Source organism: Ambystoma mexicanum, chromosome 1q (assembly GCF_040938575.1).
Source record: "Ambystoma mexicanum isolate Mex_15411 chromosome 1q, UKY_AmexF1_1, whole genome shotgun sequence".
Lineage (NCBI taxonomy): Eukaryota > Metazoa > Chordata > Amphibia > Caudata > Ambystomatidae > Ambystoma > Ambystoma mexicanum.
The window spans coordinates 662,375,276-662,396,483 of record NC_090922.1 but is presented as its reverse complement, the minus strand read 5'-3'; the positions used below and the strand labels follow the sequence as shown (position 1 = coordinate 662,396,483).

General features: G+C 44.6%; 1 protein-coding gene across 1 annotated transcript in view; it reads left to right on the top strand.

Moving 5' to 3' along the window:
• Positions 1-21,208, top strand: part of LOC138534947 (dimethylaniline monooxygenase [N-oxide-forming] 2-like) — a 272,372-nt gene that overhangs the window by 94,815 nt on the left and 156,349 nt on the right. Inside the window, exon 4 of the mRNA XM_069641258.1 lies at positions 11,130-11,292. Within this exon, the coding sequence (XP_069497359.1) occupies positions 11,130-11,292 (163 nt within the window). The remainder of the gene's footprint in view (positions 1-11,129; positions 11,293-21,208) is intronic.

Genomic DNA, 21,208 nt, shown 5'->3' with positions numbered 1-21,208 from the left:
CTGGTAGGTAAGTAGAAAAATCTTTGCACAATGTTTTAGAGGTCTTTTAAGAAAAGAAGAATCAATGTAGGGCCACAAGCTGTTTAGGCTTTTGAGCAGTAGAAGATGCAAGCAACTCTACAATAAGAGGTAAGTTCACTCAGACTTTACAGTACCTTTGGATTGAAGAAAAAGTGCAGCAGATGACTCCTGTTCCTGTGGAGCTCTGCAGATCTCACTTTTCCTGGGCCTCAGTCTTTGGGACAAGAGGGAGGACTTCTAGGGACTCCTGCACTGCAATGGGACGGTCACCGCTCGCAACCGGCAATCTTCCAACAACTGGCACTTCAGTGTTTCAGCTCCTTCCGACTACTGCAAATAACAACACTGCAGTTTCTGGCTGTCGAGATGGACTTTCCTTGCTTTTGGGGTCCTGCACTCTGTTGAGGGGGCTCATGCTCATCAGTCCTGCTTCCTGGGAGTCCGGAGGATCTTCCTGGAGCTCTTAGCCAACTTAAAAGCAACGCACACAATCTGGTGTTCCTCTCCCTGGCGTTTCGGTTTCCAGCAGCAACTCTGTGGAAATACAACCAGCTCTGAGAGAATTTCCAGGTGGCTTACTTTGAAGTTGATTGGTCCCATCAACTCCAAGGGAGAAGTCGTCCTTGCAGGGGCTTCTCTGTCGATACAAATTTGGAGTTTCAGCACAGCAGCAGGGCTTCACCGGGCAAACTAACGGTCCAGGAGTTGTAGCAGGCGTCCTCTTCAAGTTCTTCTTTGGTTCCTTCATCCAGTGGTGGACTCTGCCTTCCAAGACACAAGCCTTGCCTTTTATTGAGTTCTCTCCCATTCATTCCAGCCTAGCTGTCAGTCACCCAGCAGGGTGGCAGTCCTTGCCGGACAGACAGCCGGCCAATTACTACAGATTGCATTTGGGTCTCCTAGGAAACTAAGCACAGGGAGTTTTGGGCACCTCTCTCACTTCCTGCCCCCACCAGACACCCTGGAGCCAGAGGCAGGCTTCACTCGTGAATCCTGCCAAAGGCATAGCGAACAAAGGGACCAATCCTGGTTTGGAGTGCAGAGTAAATCTCAAGAAGGACCTTTCCAAAAAAGAAGACCGGGGCCATTTTGACAAAAATGGCACCCTTCGGTGCTTTACTGCAGCTGTGAATGCAGCCAGCAGTAAATACACACCACGGTAGTTAAATGTAAACCACTGCCGCCAGCCATTCAGTGAGGAAAGGGTAACATAAAATGTTACATGAGAAGCTAGACAAAGGGGATACTAAGTAACCATTCCAGCACCCTATTGTAAGATAGTGTGTGCTGGGTCTAGAAAGTTACAAATGTAAGTAAAGTCAATTTCAGTTTACTGTTCTGGTGAAATAGTAGTTTATCCCAGAGAAGGTATTTAAACCTTGGGGAAATCTGAAAGACTTCCCTGTGTCACTGCACTGAAGGTGCTGTGTGTCACAATGTAAATATGATGCCTATGGAGTTTGTCAGACTCCACAACCAAAAAAACAACAGAGTTCAAAATCACATTAAAATACATGATAGAGTGGGAAAAAAGGGTCTCACTCTCTCCAGGTAAAAAAATCAAGTCCTCAAAATTCAGCAAAGTTTCTGGGGGTCTCTAAGGTGGAGGGAATTAGCACATTTCTGAGAATACTCCCTAACAGGGCTTGCTCTGTCTATTGAGGCACTTATGTCACCACGGGGTTATACGTTATCTAGCATGCTCTGGAGTACTTAATGCACGAGCGACGCTAGGGGCGGCCAGAGGGTGCTATTGCCCCACCCCCTGGGTCATTTGGTTGTAGCCACGGATTGAAGCTCAGAGGCTACAAATAAAATGCTAGCTAGCCCCGAGTCCCGACAGTCCCGACAATAGCGTAGCCCCAGATCTTTTCCAGACCTAGCAGCACCCCTGGCTTAAGGTAAGGAAAAGTCTTTTTGACAAAAAGACGATTGCTCCCAAAAAAAGTCAACGTTCATGAGCGTTTGCTCCTGCATACTGTACCAGGCCTGGAACGTGGCAGCTTGGCATCCCCCTTCAGAGCTGACTGTCAATCGCATGTCTTTTTTTAAATCCAGTTTCTTCAGAGTATTGTGCAACAAAATGCCCCATTTTTGACCCATTATTTTCAAAATGTTCTTGAGGTGGAGAATTCCCGAAAACTTTCCTGTGGTCATTGGCGCCTCGCCTATTTGGGGCTATCTCGTCAAACAGATTTTCGAGTTAGTCGGCCTCCACCGATGAGAGCTGCCTTTTTTTTTAGACTTGCAAACTACCAGGAAAGGCCCTGAATTCTTGCTGCATAGAGGCCCTAAAGGTCTATCCAGCAGGGCCTCTAATGTTGATGCCGAGCTGTCTTCAATAGTCTCAGCGAGGGGCAGAGCCAGCTCGAATACCTGATGCCTAAACATGGCTGCCGGAAGCCCTCGGGACTCGGGAACTCTACATTGGCAGGGAGGTAGGTACGTGAAAGCCATCTTGCCTTGGAATCCTCGGAGGCCTACCTGAAAGCTCCCGGCCGGGAAGTCCCAGGTGAGGTCAACCACTGGAACACCAATTTTATGCGGAATTCTGGGATTTTACCAAAATATGCCTCTGGCAAGCTGGAAAAAAAACATACATCCAGCACATTTGTTGAAAATCAAGTTATGTTTTCAGTGCAGCAATAATCCGCTGACAGATGGGAATTTAACAGTTTTCCAGGATTTGTTGTGCTACAGGTGGCCGATACAAATGTGTCCGCCGCGATAGTGACACAGAGAGATCTATCTGCTTTTTGAGGCGTTAGTTTAATGGCGCCCGTGCACACAGGAATACGGCTGGGCTTCCCGCCAAAGAGGCCGCTTCAGAAAACCGTACACTATAGGTGCGCTGAAAAGGCGGCATGTACACAACCATTGTAGACGTCCAATATGGCATTCTGGAATGCCTTTGCAGACACCACTGATCTAAGAGAGGCAGAGCATGTTACCTTTATCAAGTAAAATAAGACATCCAATGCGTCATCGAAATCTGCCACTAATAACTGTATTGGATGTTATTATAGTAATGGTATGAACTAAAGATGGACATGTATTTCTGAATAGGAAGTGGAAGAACAAGTTCTGGTGCCATTTTTGGAAGGAACCCAAACAGTACTTTGAAGAATGCTTGACTGGCAATCACTGAAGAAGTGAATTGGATTCATAGGGCTGTGCACTAATAACAAGCAATAATAATAAAGATAATGATAATAGTAATAACATATCATAAAATAGCATGAAAGTATAAAAATACTGTTTGAAAAGGGTCAGAAAACAGAGATCCCAGTGGCCGAATGCATGAAGCAGTTTTGTTTTTGAAACACCCGCTCAATACAAAGCTGGTTCTGACAATGCAACAAAAAAATGATTTGCAATTAATCAAGGTAACATTACAATCCACAATACGAACTGCAGCGTGCAGGGATCCCTTTACTGTCTCTTGCAAGTGCCTAGAAGAAAGGGGGGCAGGGGTGTGGAATGAGGGTTTGCCATGATCCTTGCCACTGCAGAATGTTTCCTCAATCAGTGGTAGCAAGTGGTAGCAAGTGGCTGTATGTCCAAAGTGAGAATTGCTGTTATTTTCGACAATTTTTTTATGTCTTTTTCTGATTTTTCTTTTTTTTCTTTATGCAAATTGAGAGTCCCCACCATACCCTTATTCACTTTTCTCAACTTTGGTCGGTGATTTATTTTTCTCTAAAGCGACTGACTGACATAGTCTCGAAAGATAATCACAATGAAATTTGGGAAGACATGTCTGAGCACACCCCCTACTGATGCGGCTACAGTTCTCTACCCACATTAAAATGTGCAGGGTTACTTGTAGCCCACCCTCTCGCCTCTGCCCCAGGCCAGTATGGGTATGTGGCCTATTTGGTACCCGCTAGGTGTATCAAAGAACATTCTGTTATTGTGGGGTTGAACACTGAACAGCAGCTGAGATCTACGTGGCTCATGCTCCAGGAATGCTTTGAATTAATCATAACCAGTGACAATTTCTCTGGGCCGCCTGCCATCCCATCATTTATCAGCCTGCTGTAAATATATTGAAAGGGAAATGATATATGCAAATCAGGCGCAATCCGGCTTCAAAAGGGGCAATCCGGCATTACATTCCACGCCCCATGCATTCTGCGCAAGACCACAAGCCATTCCGGACATGTTTCAACCTCATTGGATATCATCAGTGAGTTGTAGTTTGGGGGTTAGCCCCAGCAAGCCCAGGATCCACCTTTGGGCATATACATAACACTTACTGAGTGTTCTTAGAATGCCACAAATTGAAGGATGATAAAGCTTTAATCATAGCCATTGGCAATTTCTCTAGGTAGCCTTCCACTCCTTCATTGTACAGCCTGCTACGTCATTACAGAAAGGGAACACCATATTCAAATGAGGGTTGGTCTCATCCTAAAAGGGCACAATCCCAGGCAAACTGCTATGTCACATCCCTTTTGCATGAGACAGACCACCCCAAATGGGTCAGTCCAGCCCGAAGTGCTAGGTCACATGACTTCTGCACGGGACCACAAGCAACAGACCTTCTGCAGATGCAATATGTGGCAATAGTGAGGTCCAGGGTGGACACGACACACAGAAAGCTTGGCACCTATGTGTAGGTTGCGAACTGACTTTATTACATCTAGTGCTTCCCCTGTTGTAATGGCATAAGAGGCTGAAAAATGTGGAGAAAAAAGGATGCCCAGGGCCATTGCCATTTGTTTTGCTGAATTCAAAACGTTTCCTACATCACTCTAGAGTGTTGCTCATTCTGCCAAACATCAAGCCATGTTCATGGAACGCATCGATGGCTGTGATCTCTGTGACGGTGACTCCCACAGTGGCAAAGCGGCAGCAGATTCCAACAATCATGCAAGCAATTTTCCATTTCCAGACTAGGTGCTTGGCTACTGCCAGGGATAGCTCTTCTGGTACAGCCCCTTCCCTTCCACACAACCATCATCTCTGTTGCAATGAAAGCTGGTACTAAAACTGCCATCATCTACTCTATACAAAGGCGCAGATGAGCAACTGGTCAATGTCCAATTGCACTGTCGATGAAAGAGGTGAGAGAAGCAATCCTTGGTCAGGCTCATAATCGCTCTCCTGGTCCCGATTGGATACTAGCACACCTGTTTCTGGACATGAGCCTAGTTGATAACAACCCTAGCCACATACAGAAGGGTACCCAAAAAACCCTATAAAAGGGGCATTATTAAATGTCAGGTCACTTGTTGCCCACGCAACTGAAATTGCAGATGTCATATTGACCAACAACTTTGACTTCCTTGCCGTGAAAGAAACCTAGCTGCATGACGCAACTGGCCCGTCTCTAACTTAAGCTATCCCCGACAACTGTTCCATCCTCAGAGCTGATAGACCCAACGCTCGAGGAGGAAGAACACCCATCATCTTCAAATCGACCCTAGACATGAGACTAGCCACCTCTTCTCGTCTGGCATCCTGTGAACTCCTCTCAGTCAAGCTCCAAACGTCTCCTAAAAATACTATCACTATCCACCTAATATATAGGCCTCCAGGTCCTCCTGGATCTTTCAAAGAAGACATTACATCACTTATAGCTGAGAATACCAAACCCATGGCGCAAAGCATTATCCTAGGTGACTTCAACCTTCGGCTATAATGAACCTAATGACCTACCCGCCACCTCCAGAACAAGGTTTCCTACAAATAAGTACCCAACCCACTCATGCGAAAGGCAGGATACTTGATTGGGTAGCAGACCTCAACTGCAATATTACCCTAAAGGACTCCTCATCACTCGTGTGGACTGATCATCACGTCCTATCCCTAGAAATCAATGTCAACAACACAGAGCCAAAGAAGCCCGCTATTGCACCACCTTGTCTGACTAGGAACAAACGCAACATCACAGCTGATGCTATAAAACCTTTGCTAGTCTCCACACTCAATGCACTGCCTGACACAAATGACCTGAATCTGTTGGTCGACACTTACAATGACTCCATGACCAGAGCTATAGACACCATTGCCCCACTAAAACTGTGCAAAGGTAAACCCAGAGCACATCTGAACTCCTGGTTCACCCCTGAACTTAAACTAATACATACAGAAAAAAGAAAACTTGAGACACTCTGGAAAATGATCTCCTCTCCAGAAAATAAAGTTAACCTAACCACCATCACTGACACATATAAAAGCAAGATAATCTGCACCAAAAAAGAAACCTTCAACATCAGAATAAACCAGGCAGGATCCAGCACCAGAGAATTATTTAACATCTTAAAGGAATTAGAAAACCCTAATCCTCCTGTAGATACCTGCACCAAGGATAAACCTTGGTGCAATAGCATTCAAAATGCTCTCTCTAACAAAATCACAGGGCTCCAGACCAAAATAGCTGACAAACAGCTCCAATTTACCTCCAGTAATCACACCAGTCCAATCTTGCCCTCGACCGCACTCCTTAACTCAGGTTTCAAATTCAACAATGTATCCATACCCGAGGTACAAAAAATCATAGCATCACTGAACCATCTAACTGTAAAGGTGACAATTGCACAGCTCAGATCATAAAAGATGCAGCCAGAGATTTATCTCCTTTTATTACCAAACTAATAAACTCTTCATTCGCCAGCAACTTAGTCCCAAGTAACCTAAAACAATCTTGGGTTCTCCCATTACTCAAGAAACAAACATTAGATCCGTTTATACCCACTAATTGTAGACCGATCACCACAGTCTCTTTCTTACTGAAAATCTGAGATAGAGTTGCGTACTTGCAAATTCAAGACTATCTAGAGACACACCAACTACTAGGAACTCATCAATCTGGCTTTAGACCCCAACATGGAACGTAAACTGCCCTTGTTGACCTTAAAAGCCAGATCGACGAACTAAAAGACAAAGGCAAAGTTGCCACCCTACTTCTTTTAGACTTATAAGCAGCCTTTGGTCTGGTTGACCATAAAATCTTATGTGATCCAATCATCGGCAGCCCACTTCTCCAACTCTGCTGTCACGTGGATTCAATCTTTCCTCGCGAACAGAACCATGCATGTCTTCTCACCCACAGCCGATCCAATCCCCATCACCTGTGGTGTCCCACAAGGCTCCTGCATATCGCGCACTTTGTACAATATCTTTACAAAGCCCCTATTCGACAAACTGGACTGTCTGGGTGTCACCTACACCAATTATGCAGATGACACCCAGATACTCCTAACATTATCAGGCACCTACGACACAGATGTTTGCCGGATTAACAAAGTCTACATCATCATTCAGGCATGGATGGCCACACACGGCCTCTGCCTGAATGATGATAAGACTGAGCGGCTCCTAGTCGGCTCACACAACAACCTTCTGAAACTTAGGGCCTCATTACACGGATGGCGGTAAGGATTTACCGGTACCGGTAAAATACCGGTACCGGTAAATCCTTTCCGCCTTACTACGAGGTCCCTTTGCGGGTTGGTGGATTTAACGCCTGCTTTTTGCAGGCGTTAAAATCCAACCCGCAAAGGGACCTCGGAGCTAATTACGGCACCGCAAAATTGCGGTGCCGTAATTAGCGCCTTCCCCATTCCCATAGAGCCCTATGGGGCAGAAATGGGAATGGGGAAGGGCAATGGTGGAAGGGGGATTTACCACCCCTCCAACCTTGGAATGGGGCGGTAAATCCCCTTTCCACCAAGGCGGTGCGGGTATTTTACCGGCATGAGCCATGGCGCTAATAGCGCCATGGCTCACCGCCTACCGTGTAATGAGGCCCTTAGTCCTAGCTACAGTAGCATCCTCATTGAGAGGAACAACATACCCATTGCCAAAGATGTAAATACCCTTGGTTTCTACCGTGATGCCAACACCAATCTAACCAAACAGGTAAATATGATTGCCTAAGCCACTGCCTACACTGGCAAGCTGATCAGGCCATGCAGACCCCTACTGTCTTCCAATAGTTGCCTCACACTGGCCAGAGCAGTTATATAGTCCAAATTGGACTACTGCAACGGCCTATACTTACGCACCAACACATCCATAATCAACAAACTACAGGTTCTGCAAAATAATGCGCTCAGAGCTGCATTAAACATACCTAGAAGAGAGCATATCTCCGCAACCAGAAAGCTTTGCAAATGGCTTTCCATACAAGAAGAAATTGACATAAAACCATCTGCCTCACCCGCAAGGCTTTGAACCACCAAGCCCCACTGTATCTCACAGACAAATTCACTCTGAAATTGTCAGCCAGAATCACAAGATCTACTAACACATCTTGCCTGGTGGTGCCCAGGTACAACCTAAAAAGAGATGGCGGAAGCAGTTTCCCGGTTCTAGACGCCCAAATATGGAACACACTTCCACAGGACATCAAATCTATTCAAACCTTTGAAAAATTCAGAAGTCACGTCATCACACGGTTACTTAACAAAAACGAACATTACTTACCTTACATTTGATATCACTCTGCACTCCCTTTCCCTTAATGTATATATCTTTCTCACTGTTACGTATCTCATACCATTCTATGCTCTCCACTTACCCTTGCCTATCATTTGTTATTTGAATGTATTATCTGCACTCTGTCTGTATAAAATGTATCATGTAACCATTATCTCACCTTAAGCGCCCAGATACTGGGTCAGGCGCACTATATAAATAAAATAAACAAACAAGCCAGCAAACAAACAAACATGATATAGGGTTGAACCCCTTTGCTTACCATTTCTTCCAATACTATATTGAATCAAAGCAGTATTCCTGCAAACCGGCAAAATCCATCAGCTTATAGGTCAATATCACTTCTGGACACAAGCTTTAAGATATTTGGTAGGGCAATACTTGTGAGATTGGAACAGTGGGCATTCTCGCAAAATGTGTTGGCAGACATACAACTGGGCTTTCGGCCGGGACTATGGTTGAGAGAACAGTCCTGGACGGCTATTTATTGGCCTCATGTTCCATCTACACTAAAGGGGAGCCAATATACTTGGCATTTATGGACCTGAGCCCGACATTCGATAAAGTGAATAGGGTAAAATTATGGAACATGCTCAGGTCTCTAGATTGCCCTGCTGAACTCATTAATGTATTGATGGAAATACATTATAATAATCAAGCTTGTGCTAGAAGCGGTGCACAGGGCCATTGTATCCGATATCTCCCTATAGTTTCCGGACTCCACCAGGGTTGAGTGTTAGCCCCATTATTATTCTCATTATATATAAATGGATTATATGATGTGTTGGTGGAGGGTAGAGAGTTTTCCCGGGCTGGGTTTTAGCAGACTACACAGTTTTGATCGCCCACACATCCAGGGCCTTGCAGGAACTGATTAATGCCTATTCCCGATTTATGAACAGTCTGGACCGTAGGGCCAATACAGAAAAATCTGCAGTTATGGATTGCCAAAGAGGGAAGCAACTGCTTTAAATGCCCAAGATGCAAAGTAATGGGAGCATTATACAAAGAGTTTCAGAATTTGACTACCTGGGAGGTGTGGGGGGAGCTGTTTGAATACAAATTTAACTGGAAATGGTCATTTTAAAAAACAGGGGCTAAGAATGAAACAAGGGTTAGGGGGGTTCCCATTTTATGGTCATGTATAAACGTAACCCAATTACTATGATCCTTAGAGTGTACTGTACACAACAAGAACAGCTATCAAATATGGTGCTTTACTATGGGACCATAGCAATACTGCTAATCTTCAAACAATGGGAAATTATTTTATCAAGAAACTTTTGCACCTCCCAAGATCAGCCTCAAATTATGCTGCTCATTTTGAGCTAGGCCTGAACATTTTGAAGGACGGTTTGGGTCTAGAACCAACGTTGCACTGGATGAGGATCTGGTCAAACCAAAGTGCAGTACTAGCCCGGTTTATTATCAAGGAAGTGATAATCAGAAAGGGTAAACCGAAAGTCCCATGGTTTCAATGCATTAAAAAAATGCCTAGATGCCATAAATGCACAAGCACCTTTGTTGTTGTCTGTTGTTATCTGATTGACAAAGTATGTAACTGCAAGGCACTTCTAACTTCCTATACACAATACGCACGTGAGACTCAAGAGCTTTGAATTCATTTTAATTGTTGTTTATTCTGCTCCAGATATCCTGTAGGAATATTCTTACCTGGAGTCAGAAGGTCGATGACAGATATCTTATCACTAGAGCACGTTGTAACTGCTTTAAACCTAGCACTTGCAAATTGCTGGCTTCACTACCACTGTTTGCTGCCTTTATTATTTATTTATTGTTATTTATCTGTTTCTCCTCTGCTTCGCACTTTCCACTTCTCCCCCCTTCCATGCACTTTTCCTCTCCCCCTCGCCCATGCACTTGCGCGTTCTCCCCTGTTCCCCTCCCTTGCCTTGTCGCGCTCTGAAACACTTGTGTACGAGTGCGATAGAAATACAATATCAATATCAATACCCCTCAAATCAATCCTGGCAAAATGGCATGGTCAGACTGGGAATACCAGTTGTCCCCTGTGTAACTAACCTATAGAATATCTGTTGTATTTTGTGATGTTTTGTCCTGCCTACTTGCATGTTAGAAAGAGAAACATTTTACTGATTTTAAGACAAATTGACTTCTTGCAATGTGGTTCAGCCTTTTGCTTTTTTCTTACAGGTAACACACCTTGCATTGTGTGAACCTTTCTGCAATATCTTAAGCAGGCATCTAAGATCAGAAACAATGATAATGCCTTACAGTGGTACCACAAACAATGAATTTTCCTAGATCATCATCTGTATTTTGATCTTTGACTGTTGTTTGTGATGTGGTTTTAAAGTGTTCTACTTTTCTAATGCTTACGATGGTATTTCATGTGATGGTAGCGTGTTAACCATTTGGTGTGTCCGTTGACTGTACGAAATTTGAGAAAGGCACAGACCTGTTTTATGCAATAATAATTTTTTAAATTTAATTCTGTTGTCTTTTGCTATCTTATATACGCCATTTTCTTTTTAATTTTAAATAATACGTTAATAAAACATTGTTTGCATGGTAGATTGATGTTAGAGGAATTGAGAATGAGTAGTAATGGATGTAGACGTTCTGTGATGTAACTTTTCTTATAGTCATTTTCTTTTTGATGCGTTGTATTCTTTTAGACCAAAGTGTGTGGTGTAAGACGACGACCAGATTTTCTGACCACAGGGCAGTGGGAGGTCATCACGGAGACAGAGGGGGAGCAGGACTCTGCTGTCTTTCACGCAGTCCTCGTGTGCGCTGGTCACCACGCCAAGGTTAACTTGCCGCTAGAGTCCTTCTCTGGTGAGTCTTGCGTTTCTGCTATATTTTTGGATGGCGGTATGATTAACGTCAGCATTGATCTGGCGTGGCAGGTGATTGGCTGCTTTCCCTTGCCCACTGCTTCATTTGAGCAGAAGACTTCCATTGTCTTCCCTGTTTTTAAGACTTGTCTTTTGCCTGGACGTTCCCCAGATTCCTGTGGAAATTGCTACTTTGTTTGCTACGATGCCCTTCAGACATGCACATTCTACCTGGCTTCTCACCTAACTATTGACATGCCTCTGCTTCTCACAGAAGTTATATATTCCCAACATTGTAATCTTGAACATATGTTGAATTCCAAAACCAGTGGACTCACTTCTACATTTTTAGGCATGGAATTGTATGAATTACACTTCCCTTATAGAGGCGAAACTTAGTCAATTGTATATTTTTGGATACAAATAGCTATTATGCATAGGCTTCATACATAAGGATGGTAAAAATCCAGAGGAATGCATGATGCATGCACCATAATGTAGAGGCAGGAAGATAAGAGAAGTCCAGTCATGCATTCAGAAAGAAAATAACCAGGTTTTATGTAGGAACATTTATAAAGACACCTTTTGATGATGTTTGCTACGCCAAAGCCTCTAGACACTGCAATGCCTTCGAGTTGGGATCTGGTGCATAGTTTCTAATTGGTCCCATACCATGTGTGATGCCTTCAGCCAGCCTTGGCTCTGCCCAGTGCAGACTGGAACTTGTAGGCTAAAATGTTTAATACAAAAAGTGACTGTACAATGCCCAGGACACAATGGCGAGTAAAGGTGTCATGCATGATATGGAGACACTTGGCAGCAATGTTGTCACCACGCTTGGGGAGCCTCAGCATAGCACTTCATTCTTCTTTCACGTTCTTCAGGGTTGAGCTCTCTTGGGGGGCGGGTGCAGAGGGGGGTATACTAGCCGATCCATGAAGGGGGTGAGACTTGAGGCTGAGCAGTCCTGAAGAGGAATGCACGTTTAGCTCATTTTCATTTAGAGATTGAGGTAATAATTTAAGTTGTGGCATAGTGGTGTGCAGGTATTTTATATACATGAATTGCAAACATTCTATGCACTCCATGCACTCCCATGTATAAGCGCAACACTTCATATTCGCCAGTGTAAGGGGTGCCTATATAGAGTAAAATACACGTGGCTGCCACACACCTCCAGGGGGCTGTTCAGAATGGCAATTTCCTATGTGAAGCATGTCAATGATGGAAATTATGAAACGTTAGGTGTGAACAGCTGATGATTATGTATAATTGCGGTCAATGAATCTGGTATTATGAAATAATGCAGTGCATTTGTTTATTAATCCAAAGTGATCCATTTTGTACAACTGTTCATATTTTGTAAAAAGGAAAATCCTTGCATAAAACTGCAAACAAATATGGTCACCTTATTATCGGAAATGTATTAATTTATCTTTGAGTTTTATAATGTGCTGACTTGCAGCAGCGCCACTTAAAGCACCTGGGGAAAAACAGAACAGGAGATGGGGTGCAATACAGAGTGCAAGGAATGGGACGCGTGGGCTGAGCTTGCACAAGCGAGCAGTCTGCTGATCACCAGCCGGTATCCAAGATCTGGGATGACAGTTTTGTTACATGATATGGGTGAAGCTTTTGCAAAGCCACCACAGGTTACAGAAATTCTGATGCTGGCAGGTTATTCATTTTCCAACAAACATAAAACAAGTGGACGTAGGAATAAGGCAGGAAACCTTTTACAAGGCTGAGGCAGGCACATTCGAGGATATCAGGTAATGGCGTCGAGCTACTATTCATAAGGTGATAAGATAACCCATAGTGAGAAACAACCCCATGGTATAAAATGGCTCAGCATCCCAGGCCCTGTACATGAATGTCATTGGTCTGAATGGAGAGCAACAGAGGTTCGAATCCCAGATCCCTCTTAGAAACCAAACTCAGGTATGGTATTAGGCGTTATATAAAAAACAATAAAATAAATTGCTTGAATCCCGGAATTAGCTCGAGAGCACTGCAGCGCTGTACAGGGTGTAGGAATCCTGCGTTTGGGCAGGCATCTTTTAACAGTAGCACAGTACTGTGAGTTGCGATTTGTGGGTCCGTTGGGATTCAGTCCATGGTCAGGTGTTGTTGAAACATTGCAGAAAGCTGAAAAAGAACACAGTTGTGATTCAGTTAGCTGGCCTGAAAATCAGAGACACTTTATGTTCTGCTAGAGGTTTAAGTTTTAGGACAACTATAAGAATGCGCTACAGCTTCAACCCTGACAGAAATATTATAAATTGTGGCTTTGAAAACATTCTCCAGTTCAGATGAGATCATGAGAAATATGCTTGCCTAGTTGTACAGTTGCCCCTTCTATTAAGTCAAGACTCCCATGTAAATACATTAGAAAGGAAAATGTGAGCAGTCCTTTTAAGGTGAGTCTGTGTATTTTAGTTTGTCATAAGTGAATCTTGTGGTATCCAGTCATAAAAATGAATATGAAAAAACCGAGACCAAAAACATTGAATTTTTGGGCTGAATTTGTGTGGGATTTTCATACTTTTTTTATAAAAACTATACTGCTGGGTAAGGGAATAAAAAATGGTGTGGGGATGCGGGGTGGGAAGGGGAAGTGTGGGGGGGTCTCCTTCCACCTGAAAAAAAAGTAACAATAATAAGAAAGAAATTTAGAATTCGACCAAAAATAATGTTTTGTTTTCGGCATCGTTTTTTATTTTTTTCACTATTTTAATGTAGATCAAATCATGCAGCTCCAGCTATTACAGCCGCTACACTGAGTCTAACAAATGTAGCTTTTAGTATGTTTGCTAAAGTAGGGAATTATGGCCATTGCTCTAATAGACGTTTTATTAGTAGAAACATATGTGGAGTAGATATCCCACACTTATCAAGTTTTCCCTAAACTGCCATTACATTGATATATTCACACAGTGCAGAAGATGTAGAATGACCTATGATCTAAAAACGGAATACAAAGCTCTGGCAGTGGAAGACAATACAAAGACATGATGAAGGGAAAGGATAACATGTGAAGACAGCAGAAAGAGCCTTTGTAAATAAGGTTGACCTAAATAAGATTAACCTGAAACGAATTCAACAGAGTCGAAAGGCAGGAAGGTGGCTGAGGGGGCGAAACAAGGATGGTATGTGGGACACCCTTGTACCCCTAAAGGAGAAAGATGGCCACATTCTTTGACCTTATTGATAGAGACATTTTTTAATTAAATTATTAACATGGAGCAGACTGCCCTTTAGTACAGAAAGATATTGTTACATTTGAAACAGTCACAGGAGGTGTTCCTTATGTAAAGGTGTAAAGGGGAAGACTGACTCACAGGTGACATGATTGCTGGCACAGTTCAGTTCATTATGTTTATTCGGATATAAAAAAAACATCCATCAAACACAGACAATACAAAACAAGAAGAAATAGTTAAAATACAACATACAGATAAAACAGTTACCATAACAAATCAATACCTCTAGGCAAAGACGTTAGAACCGTAAATCTCAGAATAATAAAACAGATTGTCTACCTTTAAAATCCCCTTTCTTCTATACATAGCACTTTTCAGATAAGTCAAAAGGGCCCATGCAGTCAATTCTGATTCTACCGTCAAAAGCAACAGCAAAGCGGGCCTGTAACAGCGAATGTCGGTAAGCTTAATAATCTGCAGGATAATGCATTTTCTAATGTCCACATACCCGGGGCAGAATAATATAAAATGTTTCAGATCCTCTCTAGGTGTCCCATAAACTGGGCAGCTAGGATCATTTGGATATCCTCAGCACTTTTCAGTGTTTGCCCTTAACAATAGGCTATCAAACCTGGCCCTCATTATGAGCCACCTATGATGCTTTTTCGTGGCCAAAACGAGATAAGGCTGTATTTCAGTTACCCTGCTGATCAACCTATGTTGGCCTTCATGATAAGTAACCCGTGCTATATAGGCCCGCTTCTCTAAAATCCACCATCACACCACCTGCTTATAAACTCTCAATTGCAGGGATGACAACACTACAGCGGGATGAAACTGAGCTTGAATCTCACTAATGCACAGGGACACCTTTACGTACCTCAGCCAAGGAATTTTGGACCAAGATTCCATATTCAGCATGCTTCTAATAATGAAATAGCACAGAGTTGCATGCTTATTTGCCCATATTCTCAACCAGAGATTGCTAGGGGCAACTGTTAATTCATCCTCCCAATAAGCCATCCCCAATTCCCTATGGACCGAAGAACAAGCGATGAGCCGCAAAGTCCCAGAGATTGTTTTAAAAAACGATTTTCCTTTCCCAGTAATTCATTGGACTTATTATGGCCCCACAAGGGTGCTCCATACAGTGTAGCTTATTTCGTTTTTGTGGTATAGACCTTCATGACCGATTGCATATGTTGATCCTTACACCGTGATAGAAAGCGGGATGTACCAGCCATTTACTGACTCATTTTCAGTGACTGTGTTTCACGTGGGTATTTCCTGTTACCGCCTCTGAAAACCTGACCCCCAAATAATCAAATTCTGCTAGCAGAGACTTTTAATGTATTTGTTCAAGAATAAAGAAGAAACATATCTCTCCGTAACTCTAAGAGGGGTTTCCCTGCCTCAAATAAGGAGGTAAGCAATCTGTCAGAATGTACAAGTAAATGTAAAAGAGTCCACTGTCGTGTGTCAAAATACCTACTTCTGTCCCTTACACTATTAAGGAAACTAAAGAGATGCAGCGTCTTCTTGGTCCTGAAGAATGGCTCCTTTCTTCTGGACATTGGATTATAGATCCAATTGGCAGGTGGGAACTGTGCCTGAGAGAATGACTCCCTTCTTCAGGTTTCAGATCCTTTCCAGGATATCACACACAGTTCCAGTTTGAGGTGTTGAAAAGCTCTCAGTTGCAATTTAAAAGGTAACGTTCCAACTCAAAAATCATCCCTTATTACCCATAGTTTCTTCACTATTGGGCTCCTGGAGAATGTATCCTTTCTCCAAGCATCTTGTTCTCAATACTTCCACGGTGCCAGGGGAATAACTCCCTTCCCCGGCCATCTTTGGCTTAGCTTCACGATTCGCAACACCAGGGGGTATGGCTTCCTTTCCCTGATCTCTCTTGGCTTCATGGTACACAACACCAGGGGCTAAGGCTTCCTGCGCTTATCTCTCTCTTGGCTTACCGGCACACAACACCAGTGGGTATGGCTTCTCTCTCCTGGTCTCTCTTGGCTTCACAGTGCACAGACATTGGGGGAATGACTCCCTTCCACAGGAATTGGCTTGGCTTCACTATTGAGCTCCTGGAGAATGTATCCTTTCTCCAAGCATTTTGTTCTCAATACTTCCACGGTGCCAGGGGAATAACTCCCTTCCCCGGCCATCTTTGGCTTGGCTTCACGATTCGCAACACCAGGGGGTATGCCTTCCTTCCCCTGATCTCTCTTGGCTTCATGGTATACAACACCAGGGGGTATGGCTTCCTGCCCTTATCTCTCTCTTCGCTTACCGGCACACAACACCAGTGGGTATGGCTTCTCTCTCCTGATCTCTCTTGGCTTCACAGTACACAGACATTGGGGGAATGACTCCCTTCCACGGGCCCCTCATGATTTTGTAACACTTCTCAGATACTCTATTTGATGTTAGCCTTTCCAGTGGCTCGGGTAAGCAGACCTTGTTCACTGCCCTGCCAGGTACTGCCACAAGGAAGATCCACAGTTAAGGAACTCCTCCTCATTCACCTGCAGGTCACTGACCTGGTCTCTTTTACTCTGTTCGACTTCTAACCACAATTCACCATCCTGCCAGGTATAGTACTTTGCCCAAACACTCTAATATTTTAGTTGTGGGTCCCAGACCCTCTCAAAATGGTTTCTTGGGTTCCCTCTGTGGACCCTGGCAGCCCCCATACCATAAATAGGAGCTCCTGGCCCTCTCTGGCAGTTTCAGTCTTCCTCAAAGCTTCCAACGGCGCCCTCACTGGTTCTTCAGTCTGTCGCACTGCCTTCCACGGCTACACAGCTCTTGACTGGAGCCGGGCTGCACGTCTGTGCTCGACCATGTGGTTTGGCGGGTTCTTTGTTCCCCGCACTGCCTCCCGCGGCTCTGCAGCAGCTCACTGGAGCCAGGCTGTGCGTCTCTGCTTAATTGTATGGTTTGGTGGGTTCTTGCACATGGGATTTTTCTTCTGCTGTGCTCAGTCTGCCAGTGCATGGCAGAACAGCGAGGGATGCTGTAATTCCCCTGAGTCCTCCCTGGTCAGCAGCTTCAGCTTCACCTTCACCTGTGGTCTGGGTGCTTCGCTCGTGGTGTGGGGGCTTCGCTCACGGTGCTTCCAAGGATGGTCTGACGACTGTGTCAGTCCTTCCTCCATCTTTAAGCCACTGGGCATTAGAAAGCTAGAACATTTAATACGATTCTGATGATGATTCATGTTGGTTGCAAACCTCCTCCTCATCTCAGTATATTGCAATGGCCATTCACTGGAGTCAACCGACCTCTTCCTCATCACAGTAATGGGGTTCTCACAGATCTTACAAACATTCGTAGGTTTGGATACTTGATTAGATGAAGGCAAGGAAGTAGGTGCCTGTGTGTTGGGATTACCATGTTCTCCCCAGGTAGTTGCTAGTCCCAGAGGGGGTTTCCCTCCCCATGTGATCCACCCACTGAGTACCACCCCCAGGGGAACTATCAGGTAGCAGCCTCACCTCCCTGTCCTCATTGGAAGGGGCTCCAACCTAGGGAAGAAGTGATGACATCTGGGGATTTATCAAACTTGATAAACATAACTGCTTAGTGTATGGTTGTTAAAGGGCTAATATGCACTACAAGAATAAGAAACGTTTTGTCGACAATACCTGCCTAAGGAATAGAAATCCGTCCCTCCCTCCCTACAACAAGGGTACTGTGGGGCCTGCTGGATAAAATGCTAAGCCAAATTCTTGCACAATGCTGTTGTAAAGCACTCTGCTGCTTTAGAGCTAGGTCTGTGCTATAAGCGATAGAAAATAAAATTACAAGAATTGTCATAGATGGCTTAAAGAATACTTAAAGAATACGCCAACTCTCTGAGACAGTCAATGCTTTTGATTGAATTTTGGAAAGGACCTCTGGCTGTCCCTCTCTCTCTCATCTATAAAAGCTCCACCTCCTTAACCCTGGTGTCCCTAAACTCCATGCTGGCATACACTGTGTTTTCTCCCTACTCTAGGTTTTGTCTAATTATGAAGGTGAGGAGTAAAGGCAGAACACCTTCTCTGCCTAGACTCCCTCAAGGGCTTCCTAGACTCCCCCTACTCTAGCTAGTGGTTTTTATTCTAAAGTGGTAATAGATTGTGCCTTACAGATGCTCTGGCCAACTCAGTCTCCTTCCTATCAGGCCCAGGTACTCCTCTCCATCTCAAGTCCACCCTCTCTAACTCCTTGTACACCCTGTGTGTTACTCCTCTATTCCGCCGATCTCTCTCCCTCCTCCTAAGCCTTGCCTCTACCCTTTGATATGAATATGCTTCCCCTGATACTACTTCAACCTCCTCCATACAACTACTCCCTCCTGCACGATACTACTCCCTCATCCACACTACTACTTGCTCTGCCACACACTACACCATCCTCCACACTACTACTCCCTCTACTCCCTCTTCCACACTATTATATCCTCCTCTACACTACTGTCCCCTCCTTTACACCACTACCCCATCCCTCAACACTACAACTCCTCCCTCCATACTAAAACTACCACTCCACCCCACCTCCTACTCAGACATCCTCCTTTCATTCACACAATCACTTCACCTAAACTCCCTACACTTATTAATTTCCCTCTCATGCACTCTCACAACACAGTACAATGTTTGCTCACTAACCAATAACTTGCCTGCTCCAGAAACCATCTCCACACTCTGCTTCTCCTTCCTTCCTGCTGGTCTTTTGGTTTTACACCCCCTCTTACTCCTCCTCTTACTCTGACCCCCCACGCCCCGAACAACCCACCACTTCCTGCTTCCCGTTGTCTTCTGTATTCTTGTTGTCAGGGTAACAAGGAGATTGGGATTACGGAGGTAGGAGGTAGGCAGAAAAAAGCAAGACCCTTTTCCAAGATGGCCACCAAAGTAATAATAGACAGGCAAGGGAAACAAAGAAGGACTAGAATTATATTGTAAGATAGCCAGGCTGGGTACTGGAAGGTGCCTGTCAACGTTGTGCCTGAGTGTGCTTGGTCTTCTGAGGATTCCGTAGTCCTTTTCCATTTTTCCCTCGATTTTGCGAACATCGATGGAAACAAATAATATAGGATAAATGGGTAGCCAGATTGACAAGGGAGACTTTCTATCACCGCTCAACTTGGAGGATGCTTAGTTCCATGTCTGCACACCATCATCACAAATTCCTGCTCATCATAGTGGCAGGCCACCACTCCACTTTCAATTCAGGGTCCTCCAATGGTCTCAAGTTTACTACAAGGTTGCATACAAAATGCTTTGCCACAGCCGTGACACATCTCAGGATGTCAGTGATTCCCTTCTAACCTTATTTGGACAACTCGCTGATCAAAGCACCATGTGTCAAATGAGACCTACAGCACACAAGGGCCATGGAAACCTGTCTAACATCATTTGTTTTCTCTCTCAATTATGACAAATCATATCTGATGTTGTTTCAAGGGATGCTATTTCTAAGGGCACAGCTGGACACCATGACTTGCACTGCCACCCCATCTGCCGACAAATTCAACCCAATCCTCTCAAAGGTGCAAATGTTGTCTCAGTAACGGTTTCCACAGTACAGGTACTCATGTCCCTTTTGCACATGATGTCCTCATGCACCCCGCTCATCAGAAATTGCAGGCTCCACATGCGTCCCCTGAGCCCACTGCAAGAAATCCTTGATACCCACTGGGATCAGGTCTCCGGGCATAGGGTCAACAAGCTCTTCCTCACTGGTTCCTTTCACAGCATGCTACTGTGGTGGAACAACATTGCCAAACTTACCAAGAGAGGTCCTTTCACTGTCTCGGGCCATCTAGTTACTGTGATGACATACACATCGATGGAGGGCTGGAGAGCTTACACTGTCAGTATTCACACCAAAGGCCTCTGGTCAGCAGACAAAACGTCTCTCCATACCAACATTCTAGAGCTCAGTGTGGTGCCCCATCTGCAAGTGAAGGCGGTATGTGTGGTCTAGGACAACAGGACCATGATGTTCTACATCCAAAACCAATGTGGCACCAGATCTCCTATCCTCTTCTGCAAGGCACAGTCACAGTGGAAATGGGTTCTGGGGTAGGGAATGTTTCTGTCATCCTTTCACCTTTCAGGCATACACAACTCTGTGGCCGATTCCCTGAGCAGGAAACTCTGCTCTTGCCATGAACCAAGTGGCAGTCATCTTTGAAAGATGTGGGAAGCAGGAGATGGACCTATTTGCCACAATTGACCCCACTCATTCACCAGCATGTTCCCTCAAGCAGCCTGTACCCTTCACATTTCTGTGGAACGGGAGCCCCATTTTGCTTTTCCGCCGTTTCCGCTCATCCTAAGAGTCCTCCACACAACCAAACAGCAGTTGTGCAGACTGATTGTTGTGGCACTACCATGGCAGAGGCAGACCTGGTTCTCAGAGCTTCTAGATCTCTCATCAGTGATGCTTATCAAGCTTCCACTGGTGCACAAGCTGCTTTCGAGGGACAAGGGTGAGGTCCTCCACCACAACCTATCCTCATTCAACCTTACAGTCTGGCTGCTACATCCCTAGAATTCACCCACATCACAATGCCCCAGGACTGCAGGGATGTCCCCTCCAAAGCTTGGTCACCTTCTACCATCTTCTGTGACATAGAAAAGGTTCACTGTTTGGTGTTACAGTTATTGGATGGATACTCTTAACTTCCAGCAGCAGCAAACAGGGCCATAC